Below are 17,639 nucleotides of genomic sequence, written 5' to 3' on the forward strand. Positions count from 1 at the left end.
AGGCGCAAATAGACAACTGTGGTAAACTAAACATCTAAATGTGTGTTTTGAATGTTTTTTTCCCCCTCTAATCTGAAAGAAGACATGTTATGGAAGCAAAATAGCCCAAAAATTTCAAAATTGAAAAATTATGTTTTTGCCTGTAGTGTCTCCCCTCAAAATACCTACACTTTGTTTAAAACTTCCTGAATTAGAGGACAATGAAGTTGTAACAGGTGGAACTGGAGTACCACTGGATTGCTGTGCTCATTTCTGCAGATTAGCATGATTTTTGGATGGAACAATACTTCTGCAAGCTTTCAACAAACAGCCATCAGGGTCATTTTGACCGTTTTGAAATGTATGTGTGTAATAACTTATATTATAATTGAAAGCATGAATTTTTGCTGTATACTTTTTAAAATTATTTGCGCAGTTGAGGATGCATCTTGGTGGCTTGGTATCTAACATTGTCTCTGTCAGAGTAGTCTATATCGACGACCTTCCACTTCTGGGATTGCTCCGGTGCCGCCTGAAATTCCGCTGGATGTCCCTCATTTTCGGCCGGATGTCCGTTACCTTCCTCTTTCTTTGTGCTGGCGTTCTAAACTCCAGTGGATTTATGAGGACTATGGTTAACTGCTCCTCAGATCTCTGCATGGTAAATCCAGACAGCTAGCTAGACTATCTGTCCAATCTGAGTTTTCTGTTGCACGACTAAAACAACCTTTGAACGTACACATGTTCCACCAAAACCTTCCCGAGGCTTTTTGCAGCGTGATTAAATGAGTCCACTACAGTTGATCATTGTAAAATACTGACTGAAAATGTAATAGTTTGTACTGAATATTATGGAAGTCCATAGGGGACTTAATTAAAATGCCAATGGAAACTTGAAAATGCTAATGTAATTCCACATTAGAATCATAATTTTACACTTATGTATTTTCTGAGCAAAAATGAAAATGCAATAATTCATTTAGCATTTTCACACACTTGTATGGCCGTTCTATCACCATATTAAAATAAAAATGGAAAAAGCTGTTTGACATGTAATATTTAAAGCTTACTCCGCTGTACACAGGCAGTGTTATGAATACAATGGAAGTGAGTAGATTGTAATTCATTATATTATGCACATGACTTACATTTACCGTGCAATATTGAGCATTTTGATACTTGAATGGAGTTTGTGCTGTGTAAATGTGCCAAGTTATACTACAATGGGGCCTATGGACGTAATAGAGTTCAACGCAATATATAACTCATAATAACTCAAACTGTGCATCATTACAATGTGTCATCACAATGCAATCATGTACAGTTGACACACAATGGCTGAAATATTAATACAATGGATGCAATGTGGATTGCCTTAGACTGTTAAAACTTCAGAAAGCATGACGTTAAAATAAAACGTCTAAGCACCATCTACAAATAATTACTGTACACATAATCTGACTAACACACACATAATCCCCTTCGTTACACTGTGGGGATAGATACTTAAGGAGTCTTAGAAAAATAGTGTGAGGAAGCACCCGCACCCTCACTAACTATTTAGCTATTTTGTTCCCTCACTAACTATTTTGTTAATAAATGTAGACATTTACTCTTCATAGCTCTTTCTTAATTTTCTTTATTTAAAGTTCCTACATCAATTAACAAAGATGAAGGATTGTTTGAACCGGAGAAGCGGGCTCTAATCCTATATGTGTGTGTAGAATGTGAGAGTTGATGTTTTGTTTGAGAAACAGCACCAGAACAGTTTGAGCCAAATTTAACCAAAATTAATGGACAAAGCGACGCCGTAGACTTGCAACGGAGAGCAGTGAAGCCTATTAGAAGCACGTTTCCGGTGAGTGCTGAGCGTTGCTGCGCAGCCTCCAACTGAGCTTGACGACGTAGATGTGACGTGAGCAACCTGTCTGAAAGTTGTAAGTCTTCTGGTAGCTGTGCCAAGAGAAATCTCAATCATTCCCAATCTTGCAGAGACGGAGAGCGTAGGTATATGTAAGTAGATAACATAGGCACAGGCTAATTATTGCTAACTAAGATGCTAGTTGACATTAGTAATTAAACTTAAACAGCTAATGTAAGTCGAAACTGCCTGCGAGCTTCTCCTGAACTAATTTGTCTAATTAGTACAATTGTGTACTAATCATTTAATTTGTCTATTATGTGACAGAAATACGCGTGGTTATGACACAATCGTTAGCCTATTTTTACAAAAACGTCTGCTACTGCGCCACAACGTGAGATACAAGGTAATGAGCCTTTTATACATTGTCGTGTTTCTTTAGAAATAAACAATGGACAAATAAAGTCTTTAAACGCTTCAAATGTCAAGTTATTCGCTGTCAAAGTGACGGCAAAATGAATGGCAGTCAATGGAATGCTAACGGGAGGTGATGGCTTATTAGCATCAAAATGGCTCCAAAGTAGGTACGCTTTGCAGAGGCTGGCTTACCCCCTTGGATTGAGCAGAGTAAAGAGGCGTTCCCTCTGTGCTATTCTTTGTTTTAATGTTTTTTTGAAGACTGAAAATAAAAGTCTACCAGTGTTCCCGGCAAACCTTCCTGCCAGCGCGATATTTTACCTGCTTTGTAGTTCCGTTGAGCTACACCTTACAACTAATAGTTTTTCAGGTACAGCTCATTACATGTGTCGACTTGAGTAAAGCTGAGATTATCCTTCTGTGATGAGTGTGATAAAACATGAATGGAGAGGGAACACACATAAAAGCCACACTCACCCCCAGCTTGCGGCTGCGCATGCGCACGTAGCCCTGCTTGACGATGTCGTTGAAGTTGGAGGCCATCTTCGGAGGGGGGGTAACCTGCTGGCTGTCGCTGTGGAGACCATCCAGATGTTTTCTTCCCTCCCCCTTCCTCAACCAGTCTCTCGCTTTCTCTTCCTACCGTTCCAGAGCTCCCGGCTTCTTGGTCCTGTGTGGCTTCCTCTCTTTTCACTTTTGAATCCTGTCCGTCTCTTCCTAGGACTTTGTGGGTGTCCTCGTTCTAACGCTCCCCGTTTCTATTTACCCTCACCTTCGTCTCTCCTCTTTCGTGAAGCACTTCACATCTTGCCCACCATCCCTTTTTCTCCTCCTTTGGCTTCCTTTCAAATCTCCTGTCTGATTTGTTCCTCTCCTTCTTTGCTTCTTGCTCTTCTCCTTTTTTGTTGTTTCTTTTACTCCGTCCTTCTTTCATTCACTCTTCACCAGATGGGTCTTCCCTCATCTCCATATTTGGCATCTCTAGGAAATTTACAGACACAGAGGTATAGAGAGAGAGAGAGAGAGAGAGAGAGAGAGAGAGAGAGAGGCAGAAATGGATATAATATAAATATATATTAATCATTGAAGAGTGAGGAGCACAACAATACGGTCCATTACTCATGCTGGTGGCACACACCATTATTGGGGGCAAGTATGTGGGGATGGCTGCTTGTGACATGCCTTCGTGCTGTAATGTCTGGTTTTATTTGCCTTTGTTGGAGTCTGTGTGTGTGTTTGAATTTGAGTAAATGAGCACAGGTTTGAGCATGCATGTGTATGTGTGCATGTGTGTGTGTGCGTATAGCGCTATGGCATAAAGCTGTAATGCTCCACAAAGGATATCACAGGAGGCAGTATCTATTAGGAGGTATGTATCCAGGAAATAAAAAATGCATGAGGTTAATTCTGTTCTCTAATCAAAGCCTGCTTACCCATCATGCCACACTGTTTATTCCTTGCTTCCATCTAGTTACATTTACATTTCAAAACACCCTGATCTCTTCATCATTTCCTTTCAGCATTTATTATGTTGCAAAGCGGCTGCAGATAAGAGGTTACAGTGTTAACACCTATGTGCAAATATGGAAACAGTGCCATTAGTGCTCATCATTCCATCCTTGTTAAAGCTGCACTCAACCTTAACAATGAAATGACGTGATGATGTGATGTAGGGCCGGGACGATATGCTTTTGTCCCGCTTGCTTCTTTCGATTCTAGAAGTACTGAGATAGTTTTGAGATTTTCTTTTCCTTCTTTAACAAAAACAAAAGTTGAATGATACCCTTCTAGAGACAATATATCATGAGACATTTCTAAAAACTGATTGTTTTCTAAGAAGAATGCACATCACATGTCAGTCAGCCAGTCTGACATTTATTTCATCGGTAAAGAAGAACATAAAATATTTACTGTGTGTCGTCTACAACATGCGGGATGCTGTTTCCTTTGTGTACAGTTTTGTTTAATGAGAGGACACATGGAGGACTTTGTTCTTGTAACGCAAGAGGAGCACTCACTCAAAATGTTCATCTTCCATTTTCAATGTGAATAAAAGAGGAATTAAAAACTTAACTATTCATAAATCATCATTAAAAAACTAAAACAAATATTAGTTAGGTCACCATTAAAAAAGTAATTTACTTTGATATACACTGCAACATATTCAGCATTTAGAGTTGGTATCGCGAAACACTATACTAACTATAATCTCATTACACATTTTTGTTCAGATGGGCTGATTATAGTTGCTTATTTTTTGTATTCTGATTAAGTAATCCTGATTACATGTAATGATCAGTTACTACCCAACACAGTAATGAAGATCTGAACACATGCGATAAATGCATAATGGATAAATGCAAAATCAATCAATCAATCAATCAATCAATCAATCAAAATGTAAATGAAAAACAGGTCATCTCTATCAAGTTTATGTATGGATTTCATTGTATAGCATTTTAATATTGAGCATTTTAATATTGAGGTTTTATGTGGCTTTGTTTGTCTGTTTTTATGTTGTGTCTTCTTATGTGTTGAGTTTGCACTTTGAGCTACTTGCACTTTTTTTCCAATGTGGGTTACACTGCAAATGGCTAATAAAGTGAATCTGAATCTGAAGTGAAAGTCTGTCGTAATGCGTTTTGTGATGTTTACCTCTCTATCGAGGCAAGAGCTGTTATATCATCTGTTACAAAAAATATATCCATTGTAAAACTGAACAATATACTGTATGTAGGAGGGTACTACAAACTATATTGTCTGATTTGATTTTGGACATGATGGTCTCAAAAGCCAGTATGTCCAAGTCCAAATAAACCGTTATGTCACATTTAGCTGATACAGGAGGGAGAGCTAGTGTCACTGCTTCAGCCTGGGGAGGGACTGCTTTAAGCACAAAGACATAAACAACATGCCTGACCTAGTGCTGGAGTAAGCCATGTGTGAAGTAATGTGCAACACACACACACACATACACACACACACACACACACACACACACACACACACACACACACACACACACACACACACACACACACACACACACACACACACACACACACACATACACACTTCCCCTCCAGAGAGCAAGGACACTTGCTGTCTTCATTGACTCACTTGCGGTAATGAAACTGATATACAGGAGGTGACATGACTTATACAGCCATTTATGCATCCTGTGCATGCAGATGCACTTGTGCAACCTAATGTGCGGGTGTGTTTGGGAGTGTGTGTTTGCCATCAGGCTAAGAGCAGTGGGGCAGACATTTCCCATAGGGCTCAGTGGTAAATCTCCCTGACAACAGTGGAACAGAGACATTAAACTTTAACAAGGGGATCATTAACACGCACACACGCACGCGCGCACACATGCGCGCACGCGCACGCGCACACACACACACACACACACACACACACACACACACACACACACACACACACACACACACACGCAAAAGACAAGACCGAGAGAGGCTTATCATTATGGCGATGTTGGTTTAATGGCTCAGGCACAAAAGACTATGAAACACTAAACAAATACACAGAATCAGACTAAATTCAAGAGCACACAATCATGCAAACACACACACAGATGTCAAGGACTAAACACATGTGCATATGAATGTGTAAATACAACAATAATCTCGGTTTGTCCTAATGGAGGTGTTCAATTGCACCACATTTAATAAATCTTCTGTTCAGGATGTTCTGTGTTCAAGGTGAGCTATTCATGAATTATAACATGAATGAGTTATAACCACAATACTTTGTGGACATTAGTATGTAATGCCATAAATACATAAGCACATTGCTAAGACGACTAAAAGCCTCTGGTAGGCCTTACTCCTCATTTTTCATTGAGTACAACCAGGTACCAGGCATAAAGGATTTGGGGAAAATATCACAATGTGACATTTTTATGTTAACAATGGATTGAATGACTATGTGTTATGTGAAACTTTACAGCCTGCCTGTTTTGGGTTCGGTCTCCCTGCTCATATTAACTTTGTTTCCAGCCGCAGCAGGAAGCTGTTTACCTGTGAAAAAGGCTCTAATAAACTCAACGTGCACTACCTGCTCAGCATTTAACAGCAGACAGACACAGTTAGAGACTAGCTGGTGAACATAGTGGAGCATCTAGCGGCTACAGAGCATTTTTAGCAGGAGTTGGTGGAGACCAAAACAGAGCTGACTGAATAGCTGTTAGCTAACATGTTCGCCAAAGTCTAATTTGTCGCTAGGTGCGTTTCCATCCACCTATCTTCATGCGCATTATTAATTTGCAGATAAAAAAAGTTAGTGGAAACGCAGAAAATTCAAGAAAAAAAACCCAACTCACAATATCGAAACTTTGACTTTATGCTACAGTTGAATGGAAACTTGTTGCTAATATTGTGTTTACAGCAATTATACTTTAAAGTGCCCATATTATGCTCATTGTCAGGTTCATAATTGTATTTAGAGATTATATCAGAATAGGTTTACATGGTTTAATTTTTTTCATAATATGGGCACTTTAAAAAAACTGTGTAGTGTGAACTAGCAATGTATCTAATCTAATCAAGTAGAAGTACTTCCTACACCTTTGCTTGCTGCTAACCAGAACTATCTGTCAGAACATGCCGTGATGCGATTAGAAAGATTGTTTATTAAGAGAGAAACTAAGGCAATTTCACAAAAGGATTGCACAGCTTTTGGGGCCGCTAAACCTGCACAAATGAGACAAAAATAAACCGTGTAATTCTCAAAGCCATGGCAAATGCACCCCTACCTGCGCTGCCTAGCAATTAGCATCTGGGTGCTCCTGTGCTATTTGCACATAGCCTATATAAAAATGTAATTATATTCCACTTAATTATTTTTGCACTTTGGACTTTCTACTACTGTTACTTGTTGTCGTGTACAGTACGTTTCTCCCAGGTTTTCTGTTTTTTATGCTGCACCTGAATTGTGCTCTGGGGACAATAAAGATGCATTGAATCGAAAATTGGCCCCTTCCTATGCAAATAAGCCTTATTACAAAAGATTTACAAAGATCAGCACTAACAGACACACCCACTTACGGTGATATTATCAGCGTCTTCAGGGAGTTGGTGATAAATGAAAACACATTTATAAAGAGTGTCCTCTGCTTCAAATCATGCCATCTTCTTTTACAGTCTGAAGTTGTGCATTTGAAAACACCAACAGCACCGACAGACAGGGATATTAAATCCCAAATATGCTTTCTCTCTGTCACATTTAAATTCCAATTGTCTAAAGTTTTGAGGAATTCCTCTGCACCTCATCGGTCAGCACCTGTAGCTCTGAGTCTGGAGATGTAATTTGTCTTTTTCTCTCTGACATTGTTCAGCCTGCGGTGGTCTTTGCACAAAGGCAAAAAACATTTTTTTGCCACATGGATAATTGCAGTCTGGTGAGTTTAGCGATAGCAAATTCGGGGATGTTTATGTTAAACAAAAAGGATCTTACTTAGAACTAACAAAAAAGGTCTATCTCTGTAGGGATCCTTTCCACAACGTTGCCAGACACTTAGAAATAATAATCTGAGCCTGTCAGTGGCATAAACAGATGGATGGAAGGTGCGCAATTGCCCATTAATGTTACATTGCAGCTTGTTTTGCCGCTGCCAGCTGCAGTGGTCTTGCTTAATACTGGACCAATTTAAAAAACATGTTCCCATCAGTCACTTAGACACAAAAGATAGGAAAATAGGGTCCAGGTTTTTAAATATCACAGTTACCCTTTAATATATGAAGGTAAATATGGTGCAAAATGTGAGAGCTTGTAGAATACGATGTGAGAACTTGCAGAACGAAAAACCTGAACTTGTATGTTAAAATTAGCACTTGTAAAAAATATTCACACACCCATGTGATCTGAATTTGAAGTCACACAAAGAAAATAAACACATGAGAGCTTGTAAAAAAAAAACCTGAACTTGTAAGTTGAAATGTGCACTTGTAGAAAATTTTCACACACCTGTATTCTTAATGTGAAGTCACAGAAAAAGTCTGCAGGACCTGGAGCTCACCGCACGTGTTTCAGTTTGACTGTTAAAAAGTGTGTAGATAATTAAAAGGTATTTATTTAGAAGCGGGCTGGCTGGTTAGTTAGCTAACGCTAGCTTGCTTTTCCACCAAGCTTCCATGCTACATAGCTAAATAAGCCGAGCAGAGTTGTCCCCCATCTGGTGATAAAAACCCTGCTTTCCCCATTCTGTTGGCTCAGAGCTCCACAGCCTAAGTCCACAGGTTTATCATTAGTTTTGCACCAAATGTATCACCAAAAGTGTTGTAAAAGTCGAGGCGCGCAGATTCGCCACTTTGTGATGCGAGAGAGCACATGTGTGACGTTGCAGTGACAGATTTGAGAGGTTGTAATGTAATGGGAAAATTACATTTAAGCACAGTTCCTTATATTTTTATGTTTAATTTATACTTTACTTCTCTCACAAATGCTGAAAGAGTTTATCTCATTTTCCACATGTAGATTTTGATTCAAACTTTGTGAGACATCCAGTCTGGAACATTTTGTGAGCTGTTAGCCTGAACCGATAAAGGTACAAGGTCACCCTAAAACTATCTCATGTTTTCCCATGCCAGTTAAGATGTAACTGGGGGGTGAAAGTCATACAGGGAGGAGGAGGTGAGATGACTCCAAGATGTCTCTTGTATTTCTCTGATTGTCTTCACGTGTATCAGATTGCCTGTCAAAATTGTAGCGTCATACTAAGCCAAGTGCGTATGTGTTGTCACTCTGAAGATGCATATAAGCCTGGTGTTTCTGTTCAATCATTTGAGGAACTGACTCTACACTGGGCTGAGGGCTTTTGTGAAATCATGCTGCTCCATATTTGCAAATATATCTTTTTTAATAAAATACAAAAACCCAATTTGGTTTTAGTCTCAGTCTGTCTTATTTGTTTCAATTTGCTAAACTCTAAAAACTCCTCCCCCTGCTGCAAAGGAAACTTCCACCACAGTAATCACTGAGTTGTGGTTGTGATGGAAAATGAACCAGAGTAAAAAAAAAAAAAAAGTATACGAGTAAAGTTGCATTACACGTTTGCAGCTGTCATTGTGTTCATGTAATAATCAATTTACACATTTTTTAATATTTTTTCTGTGACTTCACATTTAAAAAACAGATTCAAATTTTTTTTGTTTTGCGAGTTCTCACATCGTATTCTACAAGTTCTCACATTTTGCACCATATTTACCTTCATATTAAGACTTTATGTTAGAAAAGTTATGCTTGCTATAGTCTTTGCTTCATTTTAATGTTAAACTATTTGCATAAGAAACTGCATCCATTTTCGTTTCTCATGTGATAATCATGATTATCACTGACCTTGTGGAAAGCAAAGAAAACCCCTGAGGGCAGGGCATGTGGAGGAGACGACAAGCCTGACCAGAGATAAGAAATTTTCTCTTTGTGTGATATTACTCCCTTTTTCCCTGTACATTTTTTTTCATTTTCTGTACTTATGCTGAAGTGCTTTAAACTGACTCTACTTGCCGCAAGTAAACAAACTTTTAAGAGAACTCCAGTGATTTTATCCATTCTTTAAAAAAAATTATTATCCTAACACCTTAATAATGTAATCTCTCATTATTTGGAAACTGCAGTCATTGAAATCCCCAGTTTGATATCAAAACAAACTTTCAGGCTGTTCTGGTAGCGATGACTACTGGTAGCCTAGAAATCTAGATGCACCCTAGGGGCAGCAAATGTAATTTGCAGCCAGGGTCAGTCTAGCAACTCTCAGTTTGGCTTGCGATCTGGAAAAAACTAATTCTGGTCAGGCCAATCACATCGTGTGTAGAGTGGGTGGGCGGGCTTAACATAAGGACGGCAGAGTTGCGGCGGTTCCACGTGAATTCCCTGCTACTTGAAAACCATCGGTCTTTCGAATCGGCTTTAGCCACGACGGTGTTTGACGTTGGAGGCAAAAAACACCATTGAGCAACTGCAACTCTGGAAGACTTGGAGTTAAGCACTGAAGTCATTCTTAAAAAAAGGAAGATGTGTTCGGAGTTTTGCCGACCGGATACGGCAAAAGTTTAATCTATCAACTAGCGTTGCTCTGGTTGGCTATGAGTGCAGTGGTAATTTGAAAGACAACCGTATATCCCGCCCCTCGGATTGAGCCCTGCCAATGGTGAGTTCCCAGACCCAACATCTTGATGTGGGTCTGACTTGTCAGGCTAGACTACTGGGACAAAAACAAATCATCTTCCAAGACGGTTTAAGGCTCCGCAGGTTTGTTTAAACTACCACCAACTTCTGACCGTGCATGAATTATCTTCTACTGGTCACGCCATGACAAAATACTTCATTGGCAAAGCTTTGAATAATCATGCTTATGGGCCGATAGAATCATGTATGTTTATAGAAGCAGAGAAACTGTCATTTTAACTTCATGAAGTTGGAAGTTTACTGATGTATTCACACTAGCGGTTGCTTAAAGTAAACTAATAGTGTCCAAATCAAATCTCAAATGCAGTTTAGACCATCATTGTACTCTACCGTGTTTAAAAATACATTAAAGCTCACAGGTACCCAGATAGTCATCTTAGACACAGTCACCACATTTAAAAGTAAACTTAAAACTCTCCTCTTAGATACAGCTTATAGTTAGTGAGTGAGGAGTTGCAGCGTTCGCCTAGACCGGCGGGGAAGGGTGAATCGTTACAGACACGGCACCCCTTCTCTTCTCTGCTTCTCTTCATAGTCGTTAGACTCATCTACCATATAATCAATGATATAATCAAAGTAGAGGGAGGCAGGCCAGTATAGCCCGAACTGGTTGGGGAGAGTTCTAGCCCGACCAGGCTCCTCTCCTTAACCTGTCTCTCTTAATTATGCTGTTAAAGTTTTAGACTGCCGGGGGACTTCCTTTGACACACTGAGCTTCTCTCTCATCTCTCTTTCCATCTGTGTACATCCATGTCCCAGAAATTCTTGTTACTAACCTAGCTCTGGGGAGCTTATTCCCCGGAGTCTATATGTTTTCTTTTTGCCCAGCATGTTTCCTTGGATTAGGGTAGTCCCTAAATCATGGTTGCAGCCTGTCGCGGTGGCCCTGCTGCGCGCCCTGCTATGCCCTGTTACACCTACTACGCCCTGCAGTGCTCTGCTACGTCCTGTGACGACCTGCTATACCCTGCTGTGGCCTGTGACACCCTGCAGTGCCCTGCTGTGCCATGAACTACTACAACTACTACTTCTAGTCACTTTATTGTCTTTATTGTGACTAATATTGCCATTGTTCATTACACCCCAACCGGCACCGTCAGACACCGCCTACCAAGAGCCTGAGTCTGTCCGAGGTTTCTTCCTGAGAGGGAATTTTTCCTCGCCACTGTCACACTAAATGCTTGCTCTTGGGGGAATTACTGGAATTGTTGGGTCTTTGTAAATTATAGAGTGTGGTCTAGACCTACTCTATATGTAAAGTGTCTTGAGATAACTCTTGTTATGAATTGATACTATAAATAAAATTGAATTGAAAAATGTAATGGAAATTAATTGATACAGTGGTGGAAATCTGCTGGGTTGTTTTAGAGAAGAAAACAGGAAGAGTGCATTGTTCTTCACACTACACAGGACTGTAGCTTTAAAGAAACTGTGGAGCAAGAGAAAGGGGACATTATTATGAGCTTATAAAACCAGACCCCTCCATTTCATTTTTCAAGTATTCCTGTTTCAGGTAATGTGTCCCATACAGAACTCAATGATCCACTGACTATGCTATCATAAGTCAGGTTTGATAATATGCTATTAAGTCCACTGAAACGAAACCTATAAGCTTCAGTATCAACATAAAAAATCCATAATGACTGAGCTTGGATAAGCACCATTATGACCAGGAGGGCCGAATGCAATGCATTTACTGTATGGAGTGCCCTTATCCCAAAAACTCTTTCTGCCTCCCTTTCCATAAGTGTACAAATGTAACTGGGTATACAGTATATATATATATATATATATATATATATATATATATATATAATTTTTTTTTAAAGATTATTTTTTTGGGCTTTTCCGCCTTTAATGGACAGGACAGCTAGGTGAGAAAGGGAAGAGAGAGGGGGAAGACATGCAGGAAATCGTCACAGGTTGGACTCAAACCCATAAACCTCTATGTACTGTATGTGCGCCGGCTCTACCAACTGAGCCAACCCGGCCACACAGTATTTGACCACATTAACATAAGAAATATTATATGGAAGCCTCAAACTAAAAATACTGGCAATCTGCTTTAAGATGACAAAACAACACATTTTCAAAAAAGCTAAATGATGACAGAGAACAGTGTTTAATGGTAACTTATTCCAATCAGAAGGAGCCTGAAAGATAAAAGCTTATTTTCACTGTGGCTGGAGGGGAGGGGGGGATTCTGAGTGAATCCATTTTTTGGTAAAAGGCTCCTAATATTCACATGTAAAAGAAAAATCCTTTAGCGGCATCTACTTTCCAATTAAATACTATTTAGCACTGTCACTGTTCAAACATAAAGTACAGACATATTTGGTCAAAAGATATGAAAAGATTGCGCAAATAAGAACAAATCCAAAAGTTTTACAAAACAGATGTATAGAGGAGATCACATAGCATTATAAAGCTCAGTCTGCAAGCTAAACAAATGAAACTGACATCCAATAAGGACATATAAACATTTATAGGGCGCAAATCATACTTATAATATATATATATATATATATATATATATATATATATATATATATATATATATATACAGTATATATATATAGTTAATTTGTTGAGGGAGAGAGCATAAAAGAGAAAGATAAAAAAGAAAAGAAAGACAGAAAAGGGCATGGGTGTATTGGAGAATGAGAGTTAAAGGAAAAGAGGGAACATCATCATTACAACAGTCAACGACTATTATGATTTGCGTCTTTTATTCCGTAAAAAGTAAACAACCCAGAAGGTTAGTATAGTAAGTAAGTAAAGTTTATTTGTATAGCACCTTTCACAGATAAAAATCGCAAAGTGCTTCACAATAAAATGTCATACAATACGACAAATTAAAATACAAGAACATTTAAATACAAATAGAAAACAAAACAAACAACCATAAAAAAATAACCTTGACTAACTAAAAGCCTGCTTGGATAGCAGAGTCTTCAATTGCTTTTTAAAAGATTCGACAGAATTCACACAACGTAGAGAGGGAGGCAAGTCATTCCACAGCCTAGGAGCTACTGCTTGGAGTGATCAGTCCCCTCTAGTTCTAAAAATGAGTGTGAGGAACCACTAATAGCCTCTGACCTAATGACCTCAGACTACGGGTGTGAGTATGAAGCTGTATCAAGTCAGAGATGTAGGGAGGAACTTGACTGTGCAGGGCTCTAAAAGTAAGGACCAGGGGTCTCATTTATAAAACTGTGCGTAGGATCTTTACTATAAGTGTACGTGCGCCCAAAAACCCAAATTGGCGTACGCCGGAAAAAAGTCAGATTTATAAAACCGTGCCTACGCACACCTGTAAGCAATGTTCTCTTTATAAATCACAGATTGACTACAAGTATGCGTACGTGGATCAGCCTCTTATCCCGCCCTATACATGCCCATTTTTAACCATAAATAGTCAATGTAAAGCACCTCGTGAATGCTGATCAGTATGTTAATGACCCTGGCAGTTGTTCTTCATTACACCGAAACATGCCAAATCATGACGACTGGCGGAGAAAACAAACAAACAAACAAAAAACCTCTCAGACGCTCGGGAATTGCTGCCAATTGAATTATAATTTCGGCCTGTCGTCGCACAGCGTATGGAAACCGGATCTATAGACTACATTTATTCATAAAATCTTCCAAATCAGCAGGCATTACCGTACTCGGGGACAGCTTCGATATACCTGACGTATATAATAAGATTTAACAGAACTATATATTATATCCAAACAAGCCTTATTGATGTAGTTGAAGATTATGTATAATATTTATTTAAAAAAACTATGGCTGTCAAAATATACGCGTTAATTTTTGCGTTAATTTTTTAATATTTAACTCGTTAAAAAAAATTAACGAAATTAATGCAGCTGTGTTTGTTTACTTCATGTGGCGGCTGAGAAACGTAATACGCCTCGATAACAGCAGGCGGCGCTACTCTGTATTGTTGCCCAAGTAATGAAAACCGGCAGCTGATTGGACGAACGCGTCACATTGGTTTTTTTTCTCCGGAAATCCAAAGCCAGACTGTCATGGCGGCCGTTCAGAATACGAGCTCATATTGTACTAAAATAGTTCACTGAAACAGGTTTCTGAAAATATTTTAAGCGAGAAATAGGCCGTGATGCAGTTGCTAAATCTTTCTTCATTTCAGCTCAACAAAGGTCAGTTTAGAAGATTTTCGTCAGATTTTGAGAGACTCTAGTCACCTCATTGCGCTCGTCATTTCCAGGTGAGTCCCGACTGCCCTGCCGGGACTGAACATAGGCTTGTTGGAGATGAACTGCTCCTCGCCTGTAAAGTAGACGAGAGCAGGCGACAGCAGCCGGGGACGGTGACAAAAATCTGCTCTCAAGTCAGACAGTTTCTAGCCGTTTCAGCAGCCTTCAGCAGGACTAAATAAGCCAAATTGTTGCTGCTGTTGTTCTGAAAGATATTAAACATTCTGAACTTAGCAGAACCTTTCCTTGTTTTTTTCTTCATATTTGCAAAGTTAAGTGATTTAGCATTTAAATATCCATTATTATAAGCTTCAGTCTCAATTTAAAAAAAGCGATTAATCGCGATTAATTACAGCAAATTGTGCAATTAATTAGTTAATTTATTTTAATCGATTGACAGCCCCATTTCCCTCTGGAAACAGCCGGTTCCACCCAGAGTGGCGAGGACCTGTATTTGGACCAGGATGGCACGGTTCCGGCGCGTTGCCCTCTCTACTGGACCCAATTCAGTACATAGATCCAAGAGCGCAGCTATATTACTATTACAGCTACATTAGGGAATTTAAATCGGCATATGAGCCAGTCATCGTCATGGTCCCTGAAGTCTCTTTTTCTCCTGATTCATTCATTCCAGTCCTCCTGCAGTGCCAGGAGTGCCATCATGCAGCATTACGCACAGGTTCACCGCAGTATTTATATGTTTAGTTTACAACAATTTGTGATTGTTGACACCTTGCTAAAATCACAGCAACAACTAGTGGTATCCCTCACTCCGAGATACAATTTGAAATCGAAATGTAATAAGCAAACACACTTTTCTTCATGCAGGGTTGGTTATAAACAGTATTAAATTTAGACCGATAACAAGGACATAGAGCGTAACGATTGCACGAGAGCTTAACGGCTGCATTTCCAGACTTTGACATTTGATGATATATGCACAGTTTTAAAGACAGATATTTAGTTATTTACACTGTGTTGTGCAGTTATCTAATGGTAGGGTATTTGATGCTATCCTGTATTCCATGCAGTCGGGCCATCTCCTCCTCCTGCGCTCCGTAGCGGACAATGTGACGGTGAGACAGCACTGATTAAATATTAAGAATGAGTTTTTATTTAAGATTTGAGTTTGAGGTGTTTATGGAACAATTATCACTCAGTACAAGCGCAAATAACACTGCTGGATTTAATCTTCATATGGTGTGAAGAAATGTGCGTGAGGCATTATTTTTTAATACTTAAAGGTCCAATATGTAATATTTGTACTGTAATAAATCCAAAAATGACACCAATGCCTCATCAGATATTAAGGAAACATGTTAAACTGAAATACTATCTTTTCTGACAACAATGCTAATTTCAGTATTTTTTCTTTTTGAAATTTACATTCCGTGACGGAATTTATGTTTATGTTTTGATCTGTGTGTTGTTATCAACGGCCCAGTTTGACAGGCAGGCCGGGTTGCCAGATATATACCTGTAAAAACGTAAACCCAGCGCGCTACAGCTGTAACGGTAGTACAGCCATGAAAGCAGCAAACAAACGAACAGGATCAACGGAGATAGATTCTACATGACATAAAAAAAGAAAACAGCATGTTTCTAACAGTTGCGTGACCAGAGACGTAACAACCCCCTGGTAAATATTGGAGATGTATTTGAAAGATGGAGACAGCTTAGAGCCCAAAAGGACGCAGAGTTGGCTTATTTTCTCCTGAACAGGTAAGCATTAGCTCCACGCTAATTTATCACAGCTACTAGGGACGGGCATTTTTTGTCATTTCAACATTTGTGTACTCACATTGAATTATATAGCTAGAGTAACCGAGTTGGTTACTCGCAAAAACAATTGAGACATAGCCAGTAAAGTGATCCCGACTGGTCCTGGCTAACGCCGCCATGCTAACCCTGCTAACTGTTAACGTTACCGGGAGGACCAGGCATGCAGCCCATGGCTGTTTACAATGTGTAGTTCAGCGGCTGGAGCCGACAACAGTGAGTTATTTTAAGCCACGAGAGGGGGGCTGTAAATCGGAAAGAGGAGACTATGAGTTTGCAGTGTGTTTAGCGATTGTTGCCGTAATTCTAAGCCAATGAAGTGTGTTCCGTCGGCAAGGTAGCGGTATTTTTAGCGTTTCGTATTGTAATTCTAAGCCGAGGAAGTGTGCCTGACTGGCGTCTGGAGAGAACAGTGAGGTTGTTGTGTTTTTAGTGGTTCATACTGTAATTTTAAGCCGAAAAAGTGTGTCTGTTAGTTGGTTACAGAGCTCCACGTGAGCACGGGCTTTTATGACTGTCAATATAGCCAGCATCTAACGTTAGCTACTCGGCTGTGCTGTGGAGTAATAACTGGCTATGTGAGAAAAGCGTCTAGCAACATTGTTGTGAATGCTGCGGTCTCAGCCTGGCAACCCCCGTGAACTTCGAGTCTGGGCAGGAGGGGGCGGGGGAGACGACTCTCCAGTATTTTGAGTTGGTAGTGCAGTAACTATTTTAACCGCTAGCTGCCAGTATTACACACAATATTACATATTGCACCTTTAAACATATTAAGAGTAGCCTAACCCTTATTCCCACATGTACTTTCTGCAGTCTGACTTCAGTTCACCACCTCACCATCTGCGTCGCCAATTCCTATTTTGTCTCCAAAATGTGCGTACGCATGGGTCAGAGTGTGCGTGGAGGACCGCACATTCTCCCGTCAAGTTTGTTTTTTATAAATCACAACCTTTGCGTGGGAAGTGGCGTACGCACGTTTTCATCCCCGTTTTGTGCGTACGCCACGTTTATAAATGAGACCCCAGGATTTTAAATTGAATTCTATACTGGACTGGCAACCAGTGAAGAGCCGCTAAAAACAGGTGTGATGTGTGCTCTTTTGTTAATGTGAGTTAGCAGAGTTCTGAACAGCCCGGAGACGGTAAAGTCCTTCTTACTCAAACAGGTAAAAA

General features: G+C 39.7%; 1 protein-coding gene across 1 annotated transcript in view; it reads right to left on the bottom strand.

Moving 5' to 3' along the window:
• The window catches only part of dok4 (docking protein 4), a 94,536-nt gene that overhangs the window by 48,442 nt on the left and 28,455 nt on the right, over positions 1–17,639 (bottom strand). The window contains exon 3 of the mRNA XM_028579245.1: positions 2,735–3,238. Within this exon, the coding sequence (XP_028435046.1) occupies positions 2,735–2,800 (66 nt within the window). The 5' untranslated portion in view covers positions 2,801–3,238. The remainder of the gene's footprint in view (positions 1–2,734; positions 3,239–17,639) is intronic.

This window comes from Perca flavescens, chromosome 1, assembly GCF_004354835.1.
Source record: "Perca flavescens isolate YP-PL-M2 chromosome 1, PFLA_1.0, whole genome shotgun sequence".
NCBI classification, from domain to species: domain Eukaryota; kingdom Metazoa; phylum Chordata; class Actinopteri; order Perciformes; family Percidae; genus Perca; species Perca flavescens.